A 17108-nucleotide genomic window follows, 5' to 3' on the forward strand; every position below is an offset into this window, starting at 1 on the left:
TTTTATTTTATTTTATTTTTTTTATTTTATTTTATTTAATTTTATTTTATTTTTTTATGTTATTTTTTTATTTTGTTTTATTTTTTTAATTTATTTTATTTTATTTTATTTTATTTCATTTTATTTTCTCTTCTCAAGTTTAAACTTTCTCTTTTCCCCCTTCAAATCTCTTACAAAAGAACAAATTGGCAACCTTGCCTCATCGCTTTGTTATATGTGTGCGTTGTTTGTACGTTTGTAGCCTTTTTGTCATTTCTCTATTGAATACTAATTGAGTTGTATGTGGTTAAAAACCTTCATGTTCTCCGTACTTTGTTACGCACAGTCTCTTTATTTTGTTGTGGTATCGCACATACAACGTTAACATGATTGACTACAGCAGAAATTTGTTGTTCAACTAGGAGTACGAGAGCTCGTTTATCATTTACCGTTTGCTGTTAGAATTGTTGGTAGTTTATATTGGGTGATTAAAAGTGTGGGAGTTCTTATTTCTACAGAGACTATGGTTACCCACAATACCCCCTTCTATTGTAACTCACACAGTTGGTCTACACAGAGAAAATCATCACATTGGCTTTGACAAAAAGCAAATGTTCACAGCTTTGTTTTAGTTTTTTTTTTTTTCATGAAGCCTATATGCCTGTGGTTGTTTTTGTATTACATATTTCTAATGGCTCCTACATGGTGTGCCTGCCTAGCCATGTCTGTAAGTTTGTCGTCGTCGTCGTCGTCTACATTTACTAACAAGTGTCCAGGGGCGCGTGCATGAGCGTTGCTTTGGCTGTTGTGTAGCATTTGGTCTGTTAGTTATCCAGCCATGGGGTTGCCAATGGCTATGTTAGACCCTATTATCGAGGTTTTGTGTAGTTTTGTTGTGTCTCATCACTAGTCGGTGATACTATGATGTGTTATGCATATTAATATTCAATAAAGTGCCGTTTACCCCTTCGTTCGTTTCATTCACACCATGGAGATTTGTTGTAGCTTTTTTGGTTTGGTTTTTGCTCTTTTGTAAGTTCTCCTGAATTTGCTTTGGTTTAGTTTAACATTATTTGCTTTGGTCTTTACCAACAGAGGTGAGGACAGACAGACATACGGGCCAACATATCATATCTGCAGTTTGCCAAGAGTGACACACATTTCCTTTGACTCGTCCATCAATATGTATTTAAACGAATATGGGCAACTCCATGGTGAAGGCATTTATTTGCCAAAAATGTTGAAAGAGTGAAAATTGTTGTTGGTAATAAGGGGAGAGATAATTTGTATAGCAAGTCTGGCCAAATCACTAAATATTTGTCTTTTCCTTTCGAAGAATTAGTCTGCAAAGAAATGTGTTTCTTGGAAATCATTTTCTTTGTCTCTCAAAAAGTTTTTGTTAAGCATTTCGTTATACTTACCCATGTATATCACAATGTCATATTGTAACATATGTTACACATTTATGCCCTTAAATATTTATTACTATGCAAGTGTGCATGTGCATGTGTTTGTGTGTGCTCTCGATAACTTAGTTGAGTTGACTTTTATTGGTTTATGTTACTTTGGGGAATGCAATTTATTGATGTTTGCTATGATATCGTACAGGCATATGATTTTGCTCAACCACACATAAGCACTCTCTCCCTCTCTCACTCATACGGCTAAGGCCACCTGACAGTTTGAGTGTTCTCCAGAGACAATTTATCAATTCATTAACAAATGAATGAATGTTTGTTGGTTCGTAGGCTAGTAACTTGAATGGTGATAGTTAATGGAGACTCCCAGCAGGCTGTTATTGAATACGTATTTATATTGTGGACAATTGAAATTGAGTATTGGGGCTTTGTGGGGGCAACATTGGTAAGGAGCAAAAAACAAGTAAAAGCGTGCTAAGTTCGGCCAAGCCGAATCTTGGGAACCCACCACCATGGATTCTGCTAAAATATGAAAGCCCATCTGGTTATAGACTGAATTGTGCCGTAATTGCTGAGAGTCGTGAAAAAACACTATATTCAAAAATTCAGCCAAATTGAATAAAAATTAAGGCTTTAAGGGCTCAAGAAGTCAAATCGGGATATCGGTTTATATGGGAGCTATATCAGGTACTTGACCGATTTGAACAGTACTAAGCACAGTTGTTGAAAGTTATAACAGAACACAGCAGCTAAATCGGAAAAAAAATGCGGCTTATAAGGGCTCAAGAAGTCAAATTGGGGGGTCGGTTTATATGGGAGCTATATCTGGTCCTTGACCGATTTGGACAGTACTAAGCGTAGTTGTTGGAAGTTATAACAGAACACTTTGTGCAAAATTTCAGCTAAATCGGACAAAAATTGCGGTTTGTAAGGGCTCAAGAAGTCAAATTGGGGGGTCGGTTTTTATGGGAGCTATATCTGGTCCTTGACCGATTTGGACAGTACTAAGCGTAGTTGTTGGAAGTTATAACAGAACACCACGTGCAAAATTTCAGCCAAATCCGACAAAAATTGGGGCTGTAAGGGCTCAAGAAGTCAAATCGGGAGATCGGTTTATATGGGAGCTATATGAGGTTCTTGACCGATTTGGACAATACAAAACACAATGGTTGAAAATAATAACAGAAAACTTTGTGCAAAATTTCAGCTAAATCGGACAAAAACTGCGGCTCCCAAGGCCTCAAGAAGTAAAATCGGGAGATCGGTTTATATGGGAGCTATATCTGGTCCTTGACCGATTTGGACCGTACTAAACACAGTTGTTCAAAGTTATAACAGAACACAGCATGCAAAGTTTCAGCCAAATCGGATGAAAATTGTGGCTTCCCGGGGCTCAGGAAGTCAAATCGTGAGATGGGTTTATATGGAAGCTATATCCAAATCTTAACCGATATGGCCCATTTTCAGTCCCCAACGACTTACATCAATATAAAATATCTGTGCAAAGTTTCAAGTAGTTAGCGTTCGACCCCTATCGTGATTTCGACAGACGGACGGACGGACATGGTAAGTGCGAATCACAATTTCGGGACGATCAAGAATATATATACCTTATGGGGTCCTAGATCAATATTTCGAGGTGTTACAAACGGAATGACTTGATTAAAATACCCCCGTCCTATGGTGATGGGCATAAAAATAAAACTTTAACATTTTTATACTCACCACCGAAGGATGGAGGTATATTCATTTCGTCATTCCGTCGAATCCACTTCCTACCCTATAAAATATATATATTCTTGATCAGCGTAAAAATCTAAGACGATCTAGCCATGTCCGTCCGTCTGTCTGTTGAAATTACGCCACAGTCGTTAAATATGGTGATGTTGAGCCGAAACCTTGGAAAGATTCTTTTTTTGTCCATAATCAGGTTAAGTTCGAAGATGGGCTATATCGGACCATATCTTGATATAGCCACCATATAGACTGATCCGCCGATTTAGTGTCTTAGGCCCATAAAAGCTCAATTTATTATCCGATTTTGCTGAAATTTGGGACAGCGAGTTGTGTTAGGCCTTTCGACATCCTCCTTCAATTTAGCCTAGATCGGTCTAGATTTGGATATAGCTGCCATATAGACCGATCTCTCGATTTAAGGCTTTGGACCCATAAAAGGCGCATTTATTGTCCGATGTCGCCGAAATTTGGGACAGTGAGTTACGTTAGGCCCCTCAACATCTTCCTGAAATATGACACAGATCGGTCCAGACTTGGATATAGCTGCCATATAGACCGATCTCCCGATTTAAGGTTCTGGATCCATAAAAGCACATTTATTGTGCGCTTTCGTCGAAATTGGGACATTGAGTTGTAATAGGCCCTTCAACATCGTTCTTCGATTTAATCCAGATCGGTCCAGATTTGGATATAGCTGCCATATAGACCGATCCGTCGATTTAGGGTCATGGGTCCATAAAAGCCACATTTATATACCGATTTTGATGAAATGTGGGACAATGAGTTGTGCTAGGCCCTTCGACATCCTTTTCAATTTGGTCCAGATCGGTTCAGATATGGATATAGCTGCCATGTAGACCGATCTCTCGATATAAGGTTTTTGAGCCCATAAAAGGCGCATTTATTGCCCGATGTCGCCGAAATTTCGGACAGTGAGTTGTGTCGGGCATTCAATTTGGACATTCTTCTTCAATTTGGTTAAGATCGGTTTAGATTTGGATATAGCTGCCATATAGAGCGATCTCTCGATTTAAGGTTTTGGGCCCCTAAAGGCCCCCGTGTCAAGTTTGGTCCAAATCGGACCATATCTCGATAAAACATTTTGCACCGGATTATGACATAAGGTGGTTTACATGTATACCCGAGGTGGTGGGTATCCAAAGTTCGGGCCGGCCGAACTTATAGCCTTTTTACTTGTTGTGATAGAAAATTTTTTTAAAATATCAATTTTATATTATTTTTTTATACCCACCACCATAGGATGGGGGTACACTAATCTAATCATTCCGTTTGTAACACCTGGAAATATTCATCTAAGACCCCGTAAAGTATATATATTCTTGATCGTCTCGAAATGTTGAATCGTTCTAGCCATGTCCGTCCGTCCGTTTGCCGAAATCATGATAGCGGTCGAACGCGTGAAGCTATCCGCTTGAAATTTTGCACAGATACTTAGTATTGATGTGGGTCATTGGGGATTGCAAATGGCCCATATCGGTTCAGATTTCGATATAGCTCCCATATATACCGATCTTCCGATTTCAACTCTTGAGCCCCTGGAAGGCTCAATTTTCATCCGATTTAGCTGCAATTTTGCATATAGTGTTCTGTTATTCCTTCCTTCTTCCTACTTCCAACAACTGTGCCAAATACGATCGAAATTAGTTAAGAACCTGATATAGCTCTCATATTAACCGATCTCCCGATTTGAATTTTTAAGCCCATAGCAGCCGAAATTTTTGTCCGTTTCTATTACGATTGCCAACAACTATGGCTTGTACGGCCCAAATCGGTCCATAATCTGATAAAGCTCCCATATAAACCGATCTCCCGATTTGACTTCTTGAGCTTTTACAAGCCGCAATTTTTGTCTGATTTGGCTGAAATTTTTTGAAATTTTGAAATTTTTCATCGACCTTATACAGGTCCCATATAAACCGGTTTATCGATTTGACTTGTTGTGCCCTTACAAACCGCAATTTTTGTTCGATTTGGCTGAAATTTGTCATTTATTGTTCTGTTATGACTCTCAACAACTGTTTCAAATACGGTCTTAATCGGTTCATAGCCTGATATAGCTCCCATTAAACAGATTTCCGGATTTGCCTTCTTGAGCCTATACAACCCACAATTTTTTTTACGATTTGCTGAAATTTTGCAGATAGTATTAGGGTTATGACATCCAACAAATGTGTCAAGTAGGGTCCAAAACGGTCTATAACCTGGTATAGCTCCCATGTAAATCGGTCTCTCGATTATCCTTAGTTCCTATTCCTAGAAGCTTTAATTTTTGCTGGTTTGTCAGAAGTTTGGTATGGAGAATAAACCTTTGCCCTTCAACAAAATTTATTTTGTATAAATTTTGAGCAGAATCCATGGTGGTGGGTTCACAAGATTCGGCCCGGCCGAACTTATCACGCTTTAACTTGTTATTTTTTATTTCTTTTATCCATTCATGTGTCCATTTACCCTCCGTCTGTCTTGTCAATTATATGCACTTTTTTATATTTTAATTTTCTTTGTTATTGAAAACAATGATATAAAATTTCATTGACCACACAATCCGCAGAAAAACCACAAATTGATATTTGCTTTTGCAGCTCACTCTATCTCTATCGTGGTTTTTGACTGACTTCTTTGGTCCAGACATCGAGTAGTCGGTTATCTGCAAATACAATACGAAAACAACAATTCTTATTGAAGCGTTACACACACATATGCACACATTTAGGTACGTGTATGCAAAATAAATGATTTTAAGGAAGAAAAAAACTTGACAATTTAAGGCAAAAAAAATTTAATTTTGTATAAATTTTTTTAAATAGAACAAGTAACGACGGGCTAAATAGGGCGAAGCCGGCCTTTTGATGCGCTACACCACATTGGATATGCAAGCTAGGCCATCGAGCGCATTTATTAGCACTTTTTTCCTTTTCTTTCAAAATTTTGCACAACGCTTTCCTCGACGAATGTCATAGTATCGGAGAAGTTTGGTCGAAATCGGTCGGACCACTTCCCCCAAAGAAAATCAAAATTAAATGTCGACCAAGAAAAATCATCAGCAGGAGATATCAAATGGATCACGGTGCTTTACAACCATTCCAACTAGAGTAAGTTGTAAGGCACACATACGAATCAAGTCGTCTTAAAGAGCCCTGTTCAAATTCAGAAGTGTGCTTTACAACTAACTCTAGTTGGAATAGTTGAAAAGCTCCATTATCCATTTGACATCTCCTACTGATGATTTTTCTTGGTCGAAAATGAAATCGCGCGATACAGGAAACCAGCCAAATGCTTCTAGCAACAACATACATTTTGCTGACTTTTAAATGCTTTTTGCTGTACTATTCTTTGAATAGAAAGCATTAAATAATGGTCTAAAGTCGGACAATTTTATTTTTATAAAAAATTCTGTCAAAGTTTTATTATATAGAAAAATTAGGCAAAATTATATTTCTATAGAAAATGTTGTTAAAATTATTTTTGGACATTTCTACCAATATTTAGACATTGTTTGCTGATAACAGTAGCATCGTTTTTCTGACTGTTTTATTATTATTATCCTATTAGTTATGTATACTTCACTTTGAACAAATGAATGCATCTTCTTGATATACTCTCCCATTTTTAGTTAGCAAAATATTATTTAACAAAACTTTTGAAGTTAATTGCATACTTTTAGGGGCTTTGTGTAAAGCTGTCGTAAGTAGAACATTGTATTTCTCGAGGTCCATATACTTTTTAGTCAGCTAGACTATTTAAAATTTTTTTCTTTACAAAGAATAGGTACTTGTTTACATATATGTGTGCTTTTGTTTTGAGTTATTTTCTAAAATATTAAAAATATGTATATCAACCTTTGTTAGAAGAAAGTTAAGTTTTTTCTGGGCCGTTTGTGTTTAACAATTTGCTCAATTTGAAAGCTTCTTGGGAGTGGAATTTTGTTGGAACAAGTATTTTGAATTTGAAAATAACTACAAACAAATTAACGCATGTTCATATGTGCTAGGCATACTAAACGAAATAATAATTTTGAGTTCATGCAAAGTTGGCCACAACAAAATAAAAATGGGACAGAGATGAAGTACCATTGTGCATATTAAGTTTGGAGAAAATATGGTATTTAGGTTTGTTTTTGACAATTTTGGTTTTAACTACAACACAATAAAATAAAAAAAAATAAAATTAGAACTTTTTGTAGTTAAGACAAGAATTTGCTACACAACATTAAAAATGGATTTAGGATGAGAAAACAATAACACACAAAAACACAAATCTTAAGGTTCCACTCATGTAGAAATTGCATATACCGGTAAAAAATGCATACCTTGTGCCACATAGCAGCTATATCGAAATATGTTCCGATTTGGACCAAATACTAATAAGTACAAGTCATTGTTCAATTGTGTATAACAAAATATTGGTCTTTTTAGTAGCTATATCGAAAAATAAACCGATTTGAACCATATACGACACGGATGTCGAAAAGCCTAACATAAGTCACTGTGTCAAATTTCAGTGAAATCGAATTGTAAATGCGCCTTTTATGGGGCCAAGACTTTCAATCGAGAGATCGGTCTATATGGCAACTATATCCAAATCTGGACCGATTTGGGCCAAGTTGCAGAAAAATGTCGAAGGGCCTAATACAACTCACTGTCCCAAATTTCGGCAAAATCTCACAAAAATGCGCCTTTTCTGGCCCCAAAACCTTAAATCGAGAGATCGGTCAATACGGCAGCCCAAATTGCAGAAATATGTCGAGATGCTTAACTTAACTCACTCTCCCAAATTTTTGGCAAAATCGGACAATAAATGCGCCTTTCATGGGCCCAAGACCTTAAATCGAGAGATCGGTCTATACGGCAGCTATATAAAAATCTGGACCGATCTGAACCAAATTGAAGAAAGATGTCGAAGGGCCTAAATTTGCATCTAGTGTTCTCTTACGACTTCTAACAATTGTGCTTTATACGGTCCGAATCGGTCTATAACCTGATATAATTCCCATATAAACCGATCTCCCGATTTGACTTCTTTAACCCTTACAAGCCGCAATTTTCACCCGATTTGGCTGAAATTGAGCATGTGGTGCTCTATGATGACATTCAACAACTGTGCCAAGTACGACCCAAATCATTTAATGACCCGATATAGCTGTCATGTTTTTTTTTTTCAACCAACCAACACCCAGGGGATGTCCCCTTATATGCAGTGCATTGAGATGGAGAGGATAGTTCAATATAGGAGCGGGGAAAGAGGGAGTAGTGTTTATTGACATTAGCTTTGAATTTCTGGATGTCGCCAGAAGTCGATTCCACATACGATCCGTCCTTGCGAAAAAATAATTCTCTCGGTAGTGCGTGGTCCGATCAGCTGGCCAATCGATTACAAACCAGTGCGCACTTCTAGAAAATTTTGTATTTTTGAACAGCAACCTAGTCAGGAATCAGAAGACTGATTTCCGAAGAACACACACCGTCGAAGAATCAATAGAACACTGCCAACAAACCACATTTCGACGATGGTCAAGGAAAACAATAGAGTTGGATACCCTATCATCCCCAACTAACACCAACGACCGCCTCTGGGCACGGTCAAGCAGCTCCAAGTATAATTTTGGAACTCCAACTCGTATATGCGAGTTATATTCCATCTTAGGACTGATGTTCATAGTGTAGATATTAAGAAGATCAGCAGGAGTGGAATATTTCCAACACCGCTTAAGAAAGCCCAAGCACTTGAATGCTTCTTTCGACACTTCGAATACATGTTTTGACCAACGGACATCAGATTGAATATTCATTCCCAGAGCAGCAAGAGCCTCTGACTGCTTGATATCTACACTGTCGATAGATATTGACAATTGAAAAGTGTCAGTAAATAGTTTGTGGGACAACAAACAGCACTGCTTTTTGCGTGTATTAAAATCTTCTCTGTTTATTCGACCCCACTCAGAAATCGCCAGCAAATCCTGGCAGAGTGTTACGTCCATAATCCACCTCCTGTGTTCAATCTCTCGAAGACGCGGCCTATGATCGAATGAAAATGAATGGCAGAGGTTGCTGTCATCCGCGAACGAGTAGAACGGATTCGAAGTCACAGTAGATCGTCAATGAAAATAAGGAAAAGAGAGGGAGAAAGAATAGAGCTTTGTGGCACACCTGCGATCAATGTATACTCATCGGATGAGAACCCATCTACAACAACTGCGATCTCTGAGGAAACTCGATATAAATCGAGCGAAGTTATTACCGACACCAAAAGCGACAAGCTTTGAAAGGAGTGCACCGTGCCAGACTCTAGCAAATGCCTTGGATATATCGAGAACCACGACCTTACTTTCACCAAACTGGTGGATAGAGCAATTCCATCGTTCTGACAAAAATGCCATTAGGTCTCCCGTAGAGCGATTTCTGCGGAACCCATATTGTCGACCGCTAAGAAGATCATTGGACGCTAAGTATCTCACAAGATCGTAATTGATCATGCTCTCCATAGCCTTAGCTCTATTGGTAGGTAATTCGCAGGGTCGCTTGCCTCACCCTTCTTGGGGATAGACTGCACGTTCGCAATCTTCCAACACCCGCACGGTAAGCAAGGTTGAAAAGGTTGCGTAAAGGACGAGCGAGTTCTTTTAAGAGGTTACTTTATAGTTTCTATAGCGCACAACAAGCCGATTACTGGCTAAGGTGTATGTCATAGTGCCACGGGGCGGATTAAAATCTGCACCCTCTTTTCAACCTAACCTAAAGTCAAGCGAGCGTCGAAGAACACTTCCATGAAACAAGTGACGATATGCCATCTGGACCTGGGGATTTATTTACATCGAAATCTGCAAGAAACCTTTTGACTCCACGTGTTCAAAAATATATCTGAAGCAATGAAAATGGGAAGTGGTTGATCGCTTTCCGGCACGGAGGAATTTCCCGCAAACATGTCAGCCAGCTGGTTAGCCTTATCAACCGGGTCAGTGAATATCTGGTCGTCTTTAATGATATACGGGATAGCCGGTGAGTTGCCCCTCACACTTTTCACAAACTACAAAAAACTTTTACTTCCCCTTGGAGAAGCAAGGACTTTGGTACGAAGACGCTGTTCTTGCAGAAACTTTTCGCGTCTAAGTACTCTGGCACACGAAGTTCTTGGCTGTTGGCGCAGCAATTCATTACTGGCATTTTTATTTGAACGCCTATTTCTGAATGCCTCCTCTTTCAATCTGACTGCATTCCTATACGCCTGGTTAAACCAGCTTTTGTCCTTTAATTAAATCGAAATTATTTCGGTTGGTATAAATAACTCCATTTCAATTTAATTTAATTTAAGATTACCTTCTCCATAGTTTCACCTGCCGCATTTACGTCACAATCTAGAAAGCAAAGCTTTCAATTGAAATTGCGGAAGAAATTATTGAGCTCAGCCCAAAGAGCTTTTTCGTACATAAAGATTGTCCGCTTTGGGGCTCTAGATAAAGCGGCACAAATGGTAGAATACGAAAAAGATGCTGAAATAATGCAATGATCGGAATTTCCAAGAGGTGCAAATACATAAACTTTGTACTTTTCAGGATATGAAGTTAAGAAAAAATCAAGAGTATTCATCTTTTGACCTTCGACATACGGAATGTGTGTAGGTTCATTCACAAGTTGCGTCAACTCATTCTGCGCGGCGTAAGGCGGTCTCTCGATCATCCTTGTTCGATTCCTAGAAGCTTTAATTTTTGCTGGTTTGAAAATTTGAAATTTTGTAGGTAGAATAAAATTCAACTAAATTTATTTTGTATACATTTTTTGCAGAGTCCATGTTGGTGGGTTTCCAAGATTTGGACCGGACGAACTTAGCACGCTTTTATTTGTTACTATTATTATTTTATTTCAAAAAAAAAAAAAAAAAATTCTTAAAACTCTTTAAATGCCAACTAAGTTTTTCTAAAAAACAAACAAACTATTGATCATCACACCTCCCCCCACCCTGCTCTCTGGTTGCCATGGTATCCAGAGTATGCAACTATGCAGTGTGCTGCTAACACTACACCCTGGCTGTAAAGTAAATCTAATGTGGTCTAATGATTGTTAGTGAAGTTGCTCTAACGACCACGATATCGTATGTTGTTATGTGCATGCAGGCAGGACACACATTCTATGCCGTAAAGTACTAAGTTGACACTGAATGTAGTTAAGAGCAATCTGTATGTATGTGGGCTAACATCATTGAATGTATACATTTATCGTGTGTATTTGTGTTGTTTTTTGTCAACATTTGCCGCCCATTTTGGTTTTATGTCCAGCGCTTGTATTGGATGCATAGAATGCTTTTTATGGATTTTTTTTCAAAGTTGCTAAGTAGAGTTGCCAAGTCGTAGAAGAAATAAATACAACCAAATGACAGTGCAGATGCAAGATTGATGTGAAACTATTATCACTCCATTTTCAACACCTAAAAACTATTAAACTTTTGAAAAATTTATTTTATTTTATTTTTTGTTTTATTCTATTTTATTTTTTTTCTTTTATTTTATTTCATTTCATTTCATTTTATTTTATTTTATTTTATTTTATTTTATTTTATTTTATTTTATTTTATTTTATTTTATTTTATTTTATTTTATTTTATTTTATTTTATTTTATTTTATTTTATTTTATTTTATTTTATTTTATTTTATTTTATTTTATTTCATTTTATTTCATTTTATTTTATTTTATTTTTATTTTATTCTATTTTTTTTCTGCATATGATCGACAACCCTATTGTTATGCAAATTTCTCTCTATTGCCCAGCCATTTAACCAGTATGCCGTCTGCAGTGTTTGCCTTCGCGCGTTAGTGTATGATTTGTCTATGTATGTCTGCATGTATGTGTGTATACAAATATGAAACAATACATGCTTTGTTGTTGTCTAAAACAAATCCACAACAAGAGTGACCGACCGAAAGAGCAGCTGTGACAGAGGCTGAGAAAACTCTGTGAGAAATGCCATGGGTAATGTAGTTAACGTTTGATGGGCTTTTTGCACTTTTGTTGTTATTATTATGTTGTTGTTTTGCATTCGTCGTTGGTCGTTAGTTCGTTCATTGGCTTTTGATGTGCAGTCGTTGTTGTCCATATAAAACAATGATGTGGGTTATTGACCAAAGGCAATGGGGGTTTTTCTTGTATTTTTTAAATGGTTGACAAGTGTACACTGAGAAACAAATATCATACTAACGAATAAAGATATTTGTGAGTGTGAAAATGAGCACTGAATACATAGGGGGAATCCCCTGCATGTTGGTTGAATTACAAAAACTAAAAAAAACTACCAAACAAAAATATATTGTATTGAAGGCACATAGACAAAGAGCTGTTTTTTTAAATTTTTTATATATTTTTTTTTAATTCATAAAAATGTTTCGATCATAAACTTACATTTTTACACTGCTTGACTCTTTCTTTAACATCTCTTTTCAACTCTTTATTTTCTACAGAAACCCCTCAACCCTCCCAACATTGTCCCCGCAAAAACGGCTACTTCGGCCACGAGAAGCCAGGCATATGTGATAAATTTTATTATTGCGTCGATGGTCAATTCAATATGATCACCTGCCCCGCTGGTTTGGTATTCAATCCCAAAACTGGCATTTGCACCTGGCCCGATGAGGTGGGCGTAAGTGGCTGCAAGTCTGAGGATATTTTTGAATTCGAATGCCCTGCCGTAAATGAGACTATCGCTGTGACACATCCCCGTTATGCTGATCCTGATGATTGTCAATTCTTCTATGTATGTGTTAACGGAGATACACCACGTCGCAATGGTTGCAAATTGGGACAGGTATTCGATGATGCCAAGAAACATTGTGAATGGTCACGCTTGGTGCCCGAATGGTAAGTGAGGGGGAACTTTGGAACTATTTTTGAGAATTTTACTTTTTGGAGGAAATGTTTGAAGAAAAAATTCAAAATTTTATCGTTTTTCACACGAATGTCTTATAGGCAGGTTACGTTCGAAGATGGCCCCCATATAGACCAATTATGGGACTTGGGCCGATAAAAGCAACAATTATTATCCGATTTAGCTGAAATTTGGGACAGTGAGTTGTGTTACGCCACTCGATATGCTTCGTCAATTTAGACCCGATCGGTCCAATTTTGGAAATAGCTGCCATATAGACCGATCTCTTGATTTAAGGTTTTGGTCCCATAAAAGGTGCATTTATTGTCCGATTTCGCCGAAATTTGGAACAGTGAGTTGTGTTAGGCCCCTCCGCACCTTTCTTCAATTTGGTGCCGATCGATCCAGAGTTGGATATAGCTGCCACATAGACCCATCTCTCGATTCAAGGTTTTGGGCCCATAAAAGACGCATTTATAATTCGATTTTTCTGGAATTTAGACAGTGAGTTGTGTTAGGTCACTCGACATGCTTCTTCAATTCTACCCCGATCGGTCCAGATTGGGATATAGCTGCCATATAGACCCATCCCTCGATTCAAGGTTTTGGTCCCATAAAAGGCGCATTTATTGAATCTTGACTTATTGAGATATTAGAGGGTGCAATTCTTATCCAATTTGGCTGTAATTTTGTATGAAGTGATTTGCGTCGACCAACCACAACTGCGTCAAGTATGGCTAAAATCGGTTCATAACCTGATATAGCTCCAATAGAAACCGATATCGGATCATAGTTTCTTGAGCCGCTAGAGGGCGCAATTATTATCTGATTTGGCTGAAATTTAGCATGAAGTGTTTTGTTCTAACTTCTAACAACTGCGCCAAGCATGGTTCAAATCGGTTCATAACCCAATATAGCTCCCATAGAAACCGATATCGGATCTTGACTTCGTGAGCCTCTAGAGAACGCAATTATTATCCGATTTGGCTGAAATTTTGCACAATGAATTCCACTTTGGTCTCCAACAGCAGACCAAGTACGGCCCTAATCGGTACATAACTGGGTATAGTTTCAGCATAGCATTTCCTATCCATTATCCTTTGTTTGTTTCTAAGGAGATATCAGAAAAAGAAAATTTATAATTTACCTTTTTCATATTTTATAATTTTTTTTATTTTTTTATATTTAAGTGCCGATTGGTACAAGGACCGTTTGACTGATGCTGAATTGGAAGAATTGGAAAATCCCAAACCCAAAAAGGAAAAGAAACCCCAACGTACCCGTGGCCAATCAAGGCGTAAACCTGCCCGCCAAGAAGAGCAAGAGGAGGATGATGAATAAGAGCTTGACACATTGTAGCTTTTAACAAACAAAAACTCTTAGCTTTAAGATTTGCTAATAAAAAAAAGAGAATAATATTTTAAAAATCTAAGCAACAAAAAAGAAAAAGAGAAAAAAATAAAATGATTGAAAATCGGATTAAAAAAACCAAAATAAAGGAAAAATAAACTGAAAATTAAACGATTTAAGATATCAATCAATTACTTACCCATTACCGAACGAAGTAAATTGTTCCTAAAGCTTTAATCTTTGTGTTTTTTTGCTCAAGAAATTCTAAAAGTTGCAAAAACTTTAATAAATCAAAACGAAAGAAAATGAAAGCGAAAGTAAATCGCGTTAAGTCATCAAGTTAACATGAAGATGACTAGGAATTTTTGCCACCACCAAAGAGAAAAAACCAAAATCCGTTTAACAAAAGAACCAAAGGGATATACATATATTTAATCCATCCCCCTATATATCCTTCCATTCGTCCCCCATACATCCTTTCAACCATCCATCTATTCATGACTCTTATAAATTCCCTATCATCACAAAGCAATGTCATTACCATCATTATAATAATCGCTAAGCAACATCTTTTTGAACGCCCCCTCTTTTACCAGCACTTCCCTTCATGCCTTTCCAGTTTATTCCCCATGACTTTGAGAAAAAATAAGTGAAAGTTTGCATAAAATGCACAAATCTTTGCAACTCAGTTTGCAAGGCCAATACAGGGGTTGATGCTCGACATCTTCTGAAGAAAGATTTTGATGTCCGCATTATGGTGCTGTAAAAACTTAAATAGTTGCATATTCTAAGGCGTTATTAGACTATCAAGAAACTAGAGAAAGAGAATGATCATAGTGGTAAGTAAAATTGCCAAGAGTACAAAAAAAGAATGAAAGAAGGGAAAAAGTTAAAGACAAAATTGCAATTGGTATGGTCGACAATTGGACACTTTTTTGTCTGCTGATAGATCCTGAAGTGTAAGTGGTCAAAGCTGGACAACACTGACGAGTTATCAGTAATGAGGTCTTGATCGTAACATGACCTTTGCTGCTGGTATACCACAGAGTTGGTTGAGTTACATGAATCTTCCACTCGTAGTCAAATGCAAATGCAAAGTGGCCTATGAAAATTCTATGAAGGAACAGAGCGAAACTTCTCACATATCAATGTCTGCTGTCCGATTCAAGTTGAAGCTCAGGGATAAGGGGTCTCCTTTTTATAGCCGAGTCCGAACGACGAGCCGCAGTGCGACACCTCTTTGGGGAGAATTTTTTACATGGCATTGTAACTCACAAATGTCGCCAGCATTAGAAAGGAGATAACCACCGCTAAAATGTATTTTTCTGATGTTCTCGCCAGTATTCGAACCTTCTTTTAGCTTCATAGCCGGCAATGATAAGTTTTGTGCCACGGTGGCCTCCAATCGAAATGTACTGCAGTTGCGGACATTCAGCGGTATCGAGCGTAGAGTCTCAGTTAGAGGTCGGGCGTCCCTCCGTCCGTCCCTCCGTCCGTCCCTCCGTCCGTCCCTCCGTCCGTCCCTCCGTCCGTCCCACCGTCCGTCCCTCCGTCCGTCCCTCCGTCCGTCCCTCCGTCCGTCCCTCCGTCCGTCCCTCCGTCCGTCCCTCCGTCCGTCCTTCCGTCCGTCCCTCCGTCCGTCCCTCCGTCCGTCCCTCCGTCCGTCCCTCCGTCCGTCCCTCCGTCCGTCCCTCCGTCCGTCCCTCCGTCCGTCCCTCCGTCCGTCCCTCCGTCCGTCCCTCCGTCCGTCCCTCCGTCCGTCCCTCCGTCCGTCCCTCCGTCCGTCCCTCCGTCCGTCCCTCCGTCCGTCCCTCCGTCCGTCCCTCCGTCCGTCCCTCCGTCCGTCCTTCCGTCCGTCCTTCCGTCCGTCCTTCCGTCCGTCCTTCCGTCCTTCCGTCCGTCCTTCCGTCCGTCCTTCCGTCCGTCCTTCCGTCCGTCCTTCCGTCCGTCCTTCCGTCCGTCCTTCCGTCCGTCCTTCCGTCCGTCCTTCCGTCCGTCCTTCCGTCCTTCCGTCCGTCCTTCCGTCCGTCCTTCCGTCCGTCCTTCCGTCCGTCCTTCCGTCCGTCCTTCCGTCCGTCCTTCCGTCCGTCCTTCCGTCCGTCCTTCCGTCCGTCCTTCCGTCCGTCCTTCCGTCCGTCCTTCCGTCCGTCCTTCCGTCCGTCCTTCCGTCCGTCCTTCCGTCCGTCCTTCCGTCCGTCCTTCCGTCCGTCCTTCCGTCCGTCCTTCCTTCCGTCCGTCCTTCCGTCCGTCCTTCCGTCCGTCCTTCCGTCCGTCCTTCCGTCCTTCCGTCCTTCCGTCCTTCCGTCCGTCCTTCCGTCCGTCCTTCCGTCCGTCCTTCCGTCCGTCCTTCCGTCCGTCCTTCCGTCCGTCCTTCCGTCCGTCCTTCCGTCCGTCCTTCCGTCCTTCCGTCCGTCCTTCCGTCCGTCCTTCCGTCCGTCCGTCCTTCCGTCCGTCCTTCCGTCCGTCCTTCCGTCCGTCCGTCCTTCCGTCCGTCCTTCCGTCCGTCCTTCCGTCCGTCCTTCCGTCCGTCCTTCCGTCCGTCCTTCCCTCCGTCCTTCCGTCCGTCCTTACGTCCTTCCGTCCGTCCTTCCGTCCGTCCTTCCGTCCGTCCTTCCGTCCGTCCTTCCGTCCGTCCTTCCGTCCGTCCTTCCGTCCTTCCTTCCGTCCGTCCTTCCGTCCGTCCTTCCGTCCGTCCTTCCGTCCTTCCTTCCGTCCGTCCTTCCGTCCATTCTTCCGTCCGTCCTTCCGTCCGTCC

At 39.9% G+C, this 17108-nt stretch overlaps 1 protein-coding gene across 1 annotated transcript in view; it reads left to right on the forward strand.

The window, feature by feature from the left end:
• The window catches only part of LOC106085945 (protein obstructor-E), an 83470-nt gene extending 68880 nt beyond the window's left edge, over positions 1 to 14590 (forward strand). The window contains exons 5-6 of the mRNA XM_013250432.2: positions 12600 to 12996; positions 14194 to 14590. Of these exons, the coding sequence (XP_013105886.2) occupies positions 12600 to 12996; positions 14194 to 14344 (548 nt within the window). The 3' untranslated portion in view covers positions 14345 to 14590. The remainder of the gene's footprint in view (positions 1 to 12599; positions 12997 to 14193) is intronic.
• Positions 14591 to 17108: the final 2518 nt, after the last annotated feature.

The sequence above is a fragment of the Stomoxys calcitrans genome, chromosome 3, assembly GCF_963082655.1.
Source record: "Stomoxys calcitrans chromosome 3, idStoCalc2.1, whole genome shotgun sequence".
Taxonomy (NCBI): Eukaryota; Metazoa; Arthropoda; class Insecta; order Diptera; family Muscidae; genus Stomoxys; species Stomoxys calcitrans.